Source organism: Eleginops maclovinus, chromosome 4 (genome assembly GCF_036324505.1).
Source record: "Eleginops maclovinus isolate JMC-PN-2008 ecotype Puerto Natales chromosome 4, JC_Emac_rtc_rv5, whole genome shotgun sequence".
In the NCBI taxonomy this organism is placed as follows: domain Eukaryota; kingdom Metazoa; phylum Chordata; class Actinopteri; order Perciformes; family Eleginopidae; genus Eleginops; species Eleginops maclovinus.
The window spans coordinates 29979501-29992430 of NC_086352.1; the positions used below are offsets into that span (position 1 = coordinate 29979501).

At 37.4% G+C, this 12930-nt stretch overlaps 1 protein-coding gene across 3 annotated transcripts in view; it reads left to right on the plus strand.

The window, feature by feature from the left end:
- The window catches only part of phkb (phosphorylase kinase, beta), a 106255-nt gene that overhangs the window by 9135 nt on the left and 84190 nt on the right, over positions 1-12930 (plus strand). For all 3 annotated transcript variants that reach the window (XM_063881303.1, XM_063881302.1, XM_063881304.1), the window contains 2 exons: positions 7263-7401; positions 11246-11345. In XM_063881303.1, coding sequence (XP_063737373.1) covers positions 7263-7401; positions 11246-11345 — 239 coding nt within the window. The remainder of the gene's footprint in view (positions 1-7262; positions 7402-11245; positions 11346-12930) is intronic.

A 12930-nucleotide genomic window follows, 5' to 3' on the forward strand; every position in this document is an offset into this window, starting at 1 on the left:
TAAGGAATGGAGAAAACACATTTTTTTATACTTTTCCAGTCATGAGCTTTTTTTTTCAAAACATAAGGTTGCTTAAGCTGTTTTTCTTTACTTAGATTTTAATTTGTGCTACTTTTTCTTTTCTTCTCTCTGATCCGACACTCTTTTGCAATGTGTAGCCATTTAAATCAGTCCATTTTGTTTTAGTGCTCTATCATTGGGGTTTGCTGTATCTCAATACATTCTATGTGCAAATAGCCTGTAATCAAAAGAGAATAAAGGCAAATTATAAAGGTTGCCTTGATTGTTTTAATAATCTAACTACTGTATGAATACTAAAACAGACCTTTTTCTTGACATGTCGATTCAAATAACAGTACAAACTCTGATGAAAATCAGCATTTCAAATTTGAGATTTAAATGTAATCATACCAACATGAAAAGTCTTTTGATAATTGCTTTATTCAGCTTTAATCAGGTTTTCATTTGACAGATATGCAGATATTAAATACTCAATATAATAAGTAGAACAGTGTAATAAATTCCATATTTGCATAACTGCTGAAAGTGTGCTGTACTCAATTAAACTGGGTTAAACCAAAGATATATGTTTTTTTTGTTGGTTTTCTTGAACAAGAAAAAGCCAATAAATGTTAAGCATAGTACATCCCTTCTAAATTATTGATCATAAATAGGTGCACTGAGGTGCATTCAGGGAAATAGCCATAATAGGAACAGGAAACAGGTAGTTAGCTTAGCTTAACTTTGTTTAGCTCAAGCATAAAGGGAAAGCAACTAGCTAACACAGCCTTCCTTGATGTGAAGAACAACACCCGAAAAAACAATTAAAATGTATTTTCTATCCAATGACAAAAAGAATTGTAAAATAATACGTAATGTTTAGTTTTAGGGAGAGTAAGCTGTCTTAACTATTTGTTTCTGATACGCTAGGCTAAACTAGCTAGGCTTCTTATCCAACCCTCAGAGTCCCTTAAAGTGGAACTATTAATTTAGTCAGACTTTCTTTGTGAGCTGATGCTAGTCTGTCAGCAGTTTTGTTGTTGTATTTTTTTGGCCACTGCATTTTTCTTTCACTTAATTTTACCTCATGTCACAGATGTTATATTGCAGGCAATATTATGACAGCGTCAGCAGGACAGAAGTTGTTGTTGAGACCTGCACACACAAAGAACTCACAGTTTGTGTATTTTCTTCTGTAGCATCTGCAGTGGTATTGTACTGATATTATCGTACACTATCTATCTTTCATCTCTTTATTTATTACCCTTTTCAATCTATCTCTCAGTATTTTTTCTCTTTCTCATCATCTTCTCTCATTTTCTGCACCCTGTCGCTGCAGTGAAATGGCCCGTTGTAAAAGAGCAGACTGTGTGCGTCTGAGACATTAGCTGCTGATTTAGTGGGACATTAGCTTGATGGATGGCTTGGCAGAAAACTCCCAACAACAGTTGATTTGCATCCAGAGAAACTTGCAGCGTGAGGCTGAACAGCACTGTCATCGTTTATGCTCTGCATCTAATGATGACTTCCGCAGCACTGCTCTGCTGAAAATGATGAAACTTTGAGTCCTTTACAGTTCTAAATTAAATTAGAGCTCCACAACTCATTTCATCCTGGTCCTTTCTGTAAAAGACATTTGATATAAATATTTATTATAAAGACAGGGAGAGAAGATTTACTGCATCGTACCTAACTTAAAGTAGATGAAAAATACATTTATGAGAAAAGCAAAGTATTTCCTAGGACTTTAGTTTATTTTTAAATGCTTGAAATGCGCTATAGTTTATACCACCAATATATTCTGCTTAAACTTCAGTTGAATTTAAGAATTCTAAGAAAAGACATATTTTTGCATACACTTTTTACCTACAAACATTACTTATTTGCCCTTTTGACAACTTTTTTTTAAGAGCAATTGTATATTTTTATTGCCTTTTTTGTTGTTGTCGTTGTCACCCCATTAGAGGCAATGTTTGCCAATTATCATGGTTCTTAAATATATATTCTGAAGCTTATTGCATAGAAACGGACTGATCATTTAATAGTTCTTATCCTAGCAAGAGTCGAAATTAACCCTTGATGATAATAACATACAGTCTAAAAATAAGAAGATCCAACATACTTTGATGGCAGCTGTAGCTTTCTAGAATAGCTCATGGAGTTGTGAATGACCAGATATTTCCAGTTTGTTGAGTGTCATAAACAATATATCTCACACTCAGTTGCTACCACCAATATAGTGGTGCAGGAATTGCGTATTTCTGACTATTGTAGGGATCCCAAGAGGTCCCTGGACTGAAATGATTGGGATTATTCCATTTGTTCTTGGATTATAGCTAAACATTTGCTCTGCTCTAACAAGTGGTTAGAACACTTACACCTTTTGTACAGCAGGATAATCTCCACATACGAACACCAGTTTTTAATGTTGACGCATAAATTCAATTGCCAGAAGTAAAAAGCTAATGTCATGCTATAAACAAACTACATCATGGTTGCATGACTTAAGGTCGGCACCGCTAGGCTAAAGGCGGCTAATATTTGGCAAAAGTTGTTTGGTAGTCTCATTTAGACACTTGTTAGAAAACACTGTTTTTTTAGACTCATAGTTTCTTTAGACTTTCACCAATGGGTTGTTTAATGTGTGTACCTTAAATGAATACAAAAAAACCCATAACATTTAAGAAGTGTGAACCCGAAGTGCTGAAATGCTAACTAATTTCCAGATTCTCTGACTTATTCCTGCATCACTCAATGTAGCTGAACCCAAAGATGAATGTGTTGGGTGTCTCTACATGCGTCTTCAAATTTAATTTACTTTATACTGTGTCCTTACAAGGGCACAAACGAGCATGTGCAACTGTGCAGTCAGGGTTAAACTTTACAAGCTTGGCATTCACTACAATAAGTCTAGGGTAACCTCAATAGGAGACCTGAGACTAGTCATCAGTCTCTTCACATGTCCATACATGTAAGTGTGCACTTAATCAATGTGATACTTAGAGGTGGAGTGGCTGACAAGTTTATTAATATTCCACTTAATTCACCCCATCAACCTCTGTATCTCATCGCTAACTACACTGTCACCTTCAATTGACCAATACACACATAAACATGCACATACACACATTTATTCAGATAGATTGACATTACCGCCCCTGTCGTTCCCCCAGTGCTTATTACTTTCACTCCTTTCACTCACATACCTCCTCTTTTTTCACATTCCTTCTATCTCTCTTTCCCTCATCTCTGTCTCTTCCATCCTCTCTTTCCATCAGTCTCTTCCTCTCCCTCTCTCTTTAGCTCTGTAACAAATGACAGTGCAGAATGGATGTCCCCGTCATTTGCACCGGCAAAATGTTCTGATGAAAAATGAAGTGATCCCTCCAGACAGATTAGTCCTCGGTGAGGGGACCTCTGCAGGAAAGGAGAATGTGCGTGTGTTTGAAACAGATAGATTACTTTCCCTGAGGCTTTTCTGTTTGAGTATGTAATATTTTAGCATATATTATTGGAGGGCTCCGTTCTGTTCGCATTATGAGCCTCCACCCGTTGTTCTGTCCTCGGTAGCTAATGCCTACAGTGAACTTTGATGAACTTTAACCATCTTAGTTTATCATTGCTCATCCATTTACTGCAGTCAGACATAACAGCCAAAACCCCAGGCAGAAAAATGTCTCCCTTATTTCCTAAGAAATGACCATGGTCATTACCTGCTGTAAAGCTTCCCAGCCAATCCATTAGCACTGCAATAATGAATAGATGCTGGTACTTCACACTACCTGATTCTGGCACTGTAGGAAAACAACTGGGTCAACTCCGGATGTTCAGATGGTTGGCTGAACTTGCTTTTTAATGACTTCAATGACTAATTAGAAACATATTTAAGATACTCGTCTGTGTAAAAGACACAACTAAAAGTCTTTTGAATTACAAATCACCTAATTACGACTGTATGGTTTCTAATTGAAAATGGGAAAAGTTGTGTTGGTTTACAATGATTTTTCATCTGACACTTTTGTCCAAAGCAACTTACAATAAGTGCAATCAACCAAAAAGATACAAATTAAGAACAGCAAGATTCCTGTAGGTACATTAGCTTTCAGTCCATTGAACGTGCTTCTGCATTGGCTTCCAACTGCCACTTTCAAAAACGTTATTTTTTATTTGCCCAAGTGAAATCAAACAGGTGGATTTCCGTCTGGTGGATTTTCAAGATGGGAAGATGTCTCGTTCTCCTGAAGTTGTCAATGTTTCTCCATTCTACCAAGTTTGATGAAAACCTAGCCAGTAGTTTTAACTGTTATTCTAAAAAAACAAAACACTTTCAAACCAAATCAAAACCCTACCAAGATTTAGCTTGGACAGCTTAGCTAGCGGCTTTGTGAGCTAAAGCTGGTTTCTGTGTTTTGGGTAGGGAATAGCAGACATCTCACTTCTTCTGCAGAATTTTTTATCTTGTATGTTACTGACCATCTTTTTACACATCCTACAACTAAGACTTAAGACAAACAAATGATTCCCCCATGTATCCAACATAATTAGGGATAGAAATAACTGTCATAGCACATTGCATGTTTTTGATATTTGACAGTACCCAGGTTACTATAGTGCATGTAAACATGTTCTCTGATTACCATCTTAACCTGGTTATTTAAGTGCATGTAATATATACATCTTTAGTAAATGATTGTTATTTCATAACAACAAGCCATTGGCATTTTAAGCAATTTAAGCAAGCACCTCTGAAGCTAATTCAGAATGCTGCAGCCCGAAAGGTGTTCAACCTCCCCAAGTTCTGCCACCCTACACCTCTTCTACCCTTCCCTACATCCGGGTCTTGGTTTGACCATACACTCCAGCATGTGCACTTTCGCATCAGCCAATCAACTTGCTACTCCCTCATTGCAAGTGGGACTCAGGTACCCCTCAAAAACACTCCGGTTGGCTATCCTGGCTCCTAAATGCTGCAATGAGCTCACCACTGACATCAGGAAAAAACAGAAACTCTGCACATCTTTTGTTGCAAACTGTAACCACATCTGTTTCGGTGGTATCTTGGCAATTTAATTCTTGACAGAAAAAAATATACTTAAAAAAGTGAATTGAGGCCTTCTTACAAATTCACCAGCACTTACAATCGTATGAATGTCTTTAAGTGAATATATCTGCACTTAACTTGTTGTTTGGAGTTTGATTCTTTATGGTTTTTTGCACTTATTATAAGTCGCTTAATGAAAATGTGGTGTAATGTAAACAATATTCTCGGCTAAAGTTCATGTTTGAGGAAACACATGAAGAAGTTCTTTTGGTTAATGTCTTAATTTTCTTGGTTGATTTCTTCATTCTGATGCTGTGCAGAAAAGCAGAAACATAAGAAGCCCTGGAGAGTTGTATTCTGTAACTGTTTAGTATGTGTTAGTATAGTAAAGTCTCTCAGAGGTCGAAGTCAGCCTTACTGTTGAACACCATCGGAGCTGGAAATGGGCCAGTTTGCTCTGAGTTACTTCAGCGGAGTAGAAGTTCACCTCAGTCCTCCTTCTGAAGTTGAAAACCAGCCATGTTCATAAAAATTACCTGTGCAAAGATTCGTTCCTTGTGAAAATATTCTCGCAAAATGCTGAATTCAGGGAACTGGTATATGGTAGATTAACATGTAAAAAAGTATGAAATCCAAGCAAATAAATTATAATAACCATCAGCATGTGAATACGTGTATGACTTAAACTGTAAGAAATAAACAGTATTCAAAACTACACCATGCCTTAAAATAGATAACATTAGACCAATTGGTTTCCTAGGCCTATAATCACTTAAGGGTGCATTTGTTTCTTTTTTTTGCCGAACATTCACACTTTTTTTAAAGAACAACTAGCAACGGGGGCTAACGAGCTAACAACAACAACAACAACAATGTTTCTGTTCTTACTTTGCTGATAGTTGCTAGAGAGTTTTTCAGAGAGTTTTCTCAGAATGTTTCTAGATATGTCCCCTGATTTCACTCCATTGAATCCAATCCTAAAAACCCAAATGGCCAAATCGTAATGTCTCTATCTCCTCATGTGAGTCGAGATTGAGTCTGAACCAGCTGCTGAAGTATGTGCACAAAACACACAAGTCAAATTGCACAACTCCTTGTCTATCATGTCAATGCCTTGCAACACATTCACAAACTGTATATACTCTGGCCGTTGTAAGCTATTGCAGCAAAATGTTAATATTCTGGACGAGCAACAATGGCGCTTTTAGTCCAAGTCATATTCTTCCAGGAATTTCTAATCCCAAATGCTATTCCTGTGAACAACAACATACAGAATGTGGTGATGTTTTTGTTATCTATTCATGGTTTTGTTGTTTTTAGATTTTCCTTGGTGAGGCAAGAAAAGATTCTCTGCCTTGACTGAAATAGGATTTTCAAAATATATTTGATATTCTGCTGCTGCCATTCTCACTTCTCATGTTGAAAAGGCATCTATCTGTCATCACACTCTTACAACGTAGACTGTACGTGCCTCCACTACACAAACTGAGCTTATCAACAATGCCATTATTATTAATACATTCATTTATTTACCCAATGTCACATTACGTTACATTTTACGTCATTTTACGTCATTTTTTGGAGTGTGAATAAGCATATGAGAAACTTCAAGGAAAGGATAAGAAGGGGCAACAGCTGCACAGCTGGAGGAAGTGCACAGGTCCAGGAGGAAGCTTTAACTCTGCTAGAGGACCTGATTAAAAAGTTATATTACCACACTTGACAAATGCACTAGCCTGGGCAAAAAAGCCCCAAAGTACAAAAAAAAGGTACTGGTCAATTACAGTGTCCTCTCTGTCCTTGGGACCGCCTCTTGTCCAGCTGACAGTGCAAAAAGGAAGGACTCTTGCTCTACACTTCTGCTATTTTCCATCTGAAAAATGGATGAAAAATGCATGTGGTACTTATATGTGATGGGAGCAATGTTGCTTCAGAGCATTACCTGTGTAAGACTACAACAGACTAGAGAAGGTCATGCAAAGTGTGTGGGAGCATCAAGGTACATGCTCTCAAAAATGTCATTCTCAGTGCAAGATGAGTAATGTTGTAAATGAAAATTGTCTTTAGAACATAAAGTTGCACTGGTCATTTGATTTATATGTTTTTTCAAATGCTAATGAAGCTTTACTAGGTACCTAGCTTCCTGTTTGGTACTGTTGATTTCCTTCTTTTTTCAACCTAAATTTCAGCAAAACCTCTCTCTTCTACTCTTTCTATCTAGTCAAGACAACCATCCTGAACTACCAGAGTCCCACCACTGGCCTCTTCCCGATCAAAACATGCCCCACCTGCAAAGAGGCTAAGGTCCGGGACTCCCTGTACTGTGCTGCCAGTGCTTGGGCCCTGGCTCTGGCCTACCGGTGAGTACACAAGAACTCACTCTTGCACTCTTAACAGTGTCATCATGCAGGATGTGTTGCATGAATGCAGATTTTAATGAATCTTACGGCAATGCATGACTGCATTTGCATTCATTCATTCATTCATTCATGTAAATGGTTGCTTAGCTTTAGCACTGTTTCAGGAATCATCCTCATGTCTAAGAAATAAAACATCACATGACTATTTATGTAAACAGGGCATAGGTGTTCTGTTGTAAGTAGGAAGCAGATGATCTTAATGCAACAGGTCAGGAAATTGCATCAAATAGATCCAAAAATCACTTTCCTCCCACTGATGTTGACATTAGTAGAAGTATAAAATGCAAAATGAATCTTCTGCCAGCTGCTAGCAGATACAACAGGGTCAGCAGGCCTGTAATTTATTAGCCATGTTGAATTTTTGTCTGATAGTCAAGGTTGATGTTGTTAGTTATAGTGGTTCACGTGAGAGGGACAGGATGAGTTGTGACCAATAATACCCAATCAGGAAGTTAATGTTTATCTTTCTTCACTAAAACACGGCAGTTATTAAAAAGTCTAATTTCTGGAGGTTTAAAAATACCGGATTAGCTCAACACTCATCTAAAAGGTATGAAAAGTTATACATTTCAAAGCTAAAACATGAGTAGCTTTTGCAAGATTAACAAACCCAATCGTCCATTCACTTGGGTGCTGTTTTTATTTTTGGATTAATATACAAATAAGGCACATTTCTTTACTGATATTTATTATATTTGTCATATAAGTTGTGAGAGAGACTGTGCAGTAAGTCTAGAATGTACTGTACATTTTACCAGCACTACAGCAGAATTGATGTAAAAGGAACACTAAAATGGATGGATCACTTTAAGCGTCTTTATAGAGCGAAACCGACCAGGAATCCTGAGTTTTCATGGGTTTACGCTTATGCCCTCCGAATCCGTTCTTTCCCATTTTGTTCCATTCATTTCTATTTCATGCTTACTGACCCTGATCTCTAATCTGCCTCTGTCATTTGAAGGCTTTGCTTTTCAAACACATAGGGATTGTTGGTTGGTTCAAGGAGAACACTTTAGGATTTCACAGAGAATCGTCTAAAAGCCCCAAAACTCCTTTATCAACCGTCTCCGCATTTGTTGCCTGCATTCCTCTGTGATGAGTTTCGAGGGAAAAGAGCACTTCCATGAAATGAGCCTGTAATAGGACAGAAGAGTAAGGAGGGAGGAAAAGAAGTAGGGTGAGAAGGAGATTTGGCAGATCGAGACAGAAAGGGGATGTAGGGAAAGAAGGAGATAATAAAGGTAGAGATACAGAGCAGAAGGTGAGGTGTACAAAGGGGGAGATAAGAGGACTGATAAAAAAAAAAGATGGAAAGGATGGGTGGAGGAATGGGATGGAAGGGGAAGGCAGAGGGTAAAAATAGAGTGCTGCAGTGATGTGACCAGCGGCAGATCTCAGTCATCAGTCATGGCTGCCTTCTATTAGAATTGTCACTGAGATTTAATTAAGATGATTCTCATCTGACAGGCTTGGCTAGTGCCATTACTTACTTCACGCCCAGTGTGCGGTAGTTTGTGTATGTGTGTGTCTGTGTGTGTGTCTGTGCTGGGCATTTAAAGTCTTATTCTAAGTAGACTTTTTACGTTTTATATATGTACACATTTCTTACACTTTATTTGTTCTAATACTAATTTTTTTTTTTGACTTGGCCTTTTAGGATTTCTGGACTTTCTATTTCCAAAAGTTCCCTCCAGAGGAAGTTTCTCTCCCACACACTCACCACCCTGACTTAAACGCCTCTATTCGAACTTACTTAACATAGTGTTATCATTATGTAACCCTCACACCTCTATTGGCTAGCGCTTAAACACATTATTCATGATAGGCTAAGGGTTGGGACAGCTTTAGGCAGCTGACCAATCAAGACAGAGCAGGCCAGTTAACCAATCAGAGTAGAGTGGGCTCTGGTTTCAGTCAGAGGGTGAAAAGAGGTGCTGCAGCACAGGCAGAATGAGACAAATAAAGATCCTTTTGAACATTAAAGCATGGAGACATGACACAGTAGAGGAAGAAAATACATGAAACCTGAAAAATAGCATTATAAACCACCTTTAACAGGAGGCACTACAGGTTTATAGGGTAAAGTTATTTAAAACAAATACATATCACCATGAAACTCCCTTATTTGATTACTTACATCATCGAATTATTGTTTTAATTAGAAGTTTTCTAAATGTAATGTTTAAATATGCAGATGAGGTAATGGTTGTGATAATTTGCATACATTTCCGGAAAAGGAATCTGAACATTGGATGTCAATTTGTTGATATTGAAGGAGCAAAGGTTTTGGCAGTACAACCATAAAATAGATTTTTTTAAATAAAATGTGATAAATAATAACAATTATATTTGAACAATTCCTTCCATCAAAAAGCCCTTTAGAACATAGATAGAAATAGAAGGAATGAAACAGTTTAGTGTGTGCTATTGCTACTTTAATGGAGTAAATAAGAAAATTAATTTTGAAAAAACGTGCTTTATATTCATTTTACTTTATATAAATGGTGCTTAATTTAAGGTAAAATTCTGTACATTTGCAAATACACTATGGTGGATAGGGTGAAAAGAAAGTAGAACCATGAAACTTCCCCAGTTAATCATTGAGACTAATCTTTAAATATTTTACCCTGAAATTGTATTTTTATATGTGCAATTGAGGCATTACTTAATGTTAACCTTTAGTGACATGTGGAGAAATTGACATGCAAATTGACAAAATAAGTCAAATGAACACCTTAATGTGTATATTGGATGTTTCCTTTCCACTTCTATGAAAAAAAAGCACATGTAAGGGGAAGCAGAAAAATCAAACTCTAAAAAAGAGCTGTGAAGTTCATTCTCATATTTTCCTGTAGTTGTCTAACCTTTCTGACACACAGTTTATTTTCCTGATTAATTGTAATTAACTTTGAAAAGTTGTGACTGTAACCCCTAGCCAATGTTAGATCCCCTCATGCATATAACATTTAAAAATGTGTAGTCTGGTAATGAAGTGCTCTAAAACAGGACGTTGGCAGATGAAAAGCTGTATCCTCTGCCTGCAGTCCCTTTTGATGCGCAGGGTCACATCTAACAGTCAGCGTGATTAAAGTATAATTTACCATTGAAGTTTCACCTCTGCCGCTCTGTTTTCCTCTGTCGATACTCAAAGTCATTATTAGCATGACCTTTGTAATGTGCTTCTGAAACCACCAGCCCCACCAGCAATGTGCTGACTAACACTGGGGTCACTGACACCATAATTGATTGACCTTTAAGCAGTATGTTAGCAAAATTAAACTCCTAAAAACATTAGTATTCAAAATGGTTGTGTTTCTGAATTTAGGATAATACGTATGCCATTAAAAAAGCTATAGTTTTTGTTAAGTAAATAACATATTGATTTCTTAGCCACTGTTGAATGCCACTGGTAAATAGTCTAAACATTGTCATGAAAAGTTGAATACTTCAATCCCTGCGTTAAGCCTTAGTGCCCATCTCTGATTTATTGCTTGGATTCACATTTTCTTTTTTGGGCTTTTCACTTGGTCTTTCTAAAGTGGCCAATCTGGATTCCCAGCGAGAACTGACTATTCTCGATCTATAAAGATGTTAAAGTCCCATAAAAAATTATATTAAAACAAAAAATCCATCTTTGGCCACTTTTGAAAGCAGTTTGAAAGTTATCCATGTTTGGTTTACAAATGTAGCTGAATTCAGTGCCTATTATTATGCTAAGGTCAGTATTCTGTCCATATGATGTCATAGTGTAATCGTTGTTCTTCCCTGTTCTCTCTCTATGCAGACGCATTGATGACGATATGGGGCGGACCCATGAAATGGAGCATTCTGCCATTAAGTGCATGAGAGGAATCCTCTACTGCTACATGAGACAGGCTGATAAGGTGAGTTTTTTAAAGCCACTTCCAATCAGCTCCCGCTTTCACACTACGCTGTTTGCATAAAAGCACCCAACAATTACACACTGTATTGCAGATCAAAGGTGTATTTCTAAACTGCTATTCATCAAAGGGCTTTCAGAGCTGGAGCCCTGGACACATCTGGTACCTCTTTCATATCAAAACAAATGTCAATAGGAGCCAGTTGCTCTAATCCTAAGGGCTTAATAACCGGCAATCTGTTAATTGCCAAAGACTTTTGCTCCGCAGGGGAAAGATTTCACAGCACGCCTGCAGGAGGCATGTTTGTGGCTGTGAATAAAAAATGGCATCATTTTACATAACCAAAACAGACCCAGATTATTTTGTTCATTCCTCACATAATTTAACAGAGAAGCTGCGGCCCTTTGTAAGTGTGTTTATGGGTGCCTTCGAAAGCCATTGTGTTTCATCTTGCCTCTACCTTGACAAACTAATTTAGGGGAGAGCTTTCCTATGTCTTAATTAGAAAGCTGCATTTACACAGTTAATTACACAGATCAACGTTCGTTACGGCCTCCGTCTCCAACACTTACAGAAAACATGGCATGTTTAATGGAGGCATGGTACAGGGGCCACCGCTGGGCAAATATCACTGAGTAAATACAGCAGCTGTGCACTGCTGTAGTGGTGTCCAGTGTAGGGAGATCTTTTTTTTAGTTGGGACAAGCAAATAGCAAGTCACTTTGGTAAGGTTAATTTTTTTTCTTGAAATCCCACAAAGTCAGCCAGAAGATGTGAGGGTATAATGCAGTTATTTTCTCAGGAAGCCAGAAGCATTTGACTTTGACACAAGGGTGCATGATACTGTAGCTAGTCTTGGACACTGAGGGGGAAACAAATCAATGTCTCCATGTTTTTTAAACGTTTTGATGATACATTTATTCAAACATTAGATTTCCAACAAAACTTATGTGCTGATCCAAACAAAAAAGTGCCCCTATAAGAGGTCAGATCTTCACCAGGTTTGGATTTCTCTCCCTTCCCTAATAAAACAAGAGTTGTATCTAGTTCAATTGTTACTTTTGGCTACAGTTTAGATGGCGGTGAAGATGGCAAAAACAGGGAGTTAATCATCTCACATAACATCTAAATTTAGGGAGTTATAACAAACTGTATAAGGTATACAAAGATGCTCCAGTTCAGAATGAGACCAAACTTTTGTTTTTGAACAATGACAATGGCCCAAAGGTCGCCTGCAACCAACAAGGTAAGGCTTAGTTTTTGCCAAGTCGATTCCTGGAAATTCCTTTTTCTTTTTAAACAGATTTCCATTTCTAAGATAAGATCTCTGTAACGCTCTCTATAGCAAATCACAATTGCAAAAAGATGTAATTACAGTTTTGTTGTTTTTTTAAGATCTTATTTCCTAAAAGCAAAACAATGTGTGCTGCTTTTGATTTTTCCCTGAAATTCAACGAACAGTTCTTGCAAGTTCATAGCACTGCAAATACAAAGCGTTTCATAAGTGGATTATTGGCGTAATCACAATTGTGTTAGCCCATTTTACATTACCCCATTCGCGTTACCCCATAGCAAAATGTATTCGAAT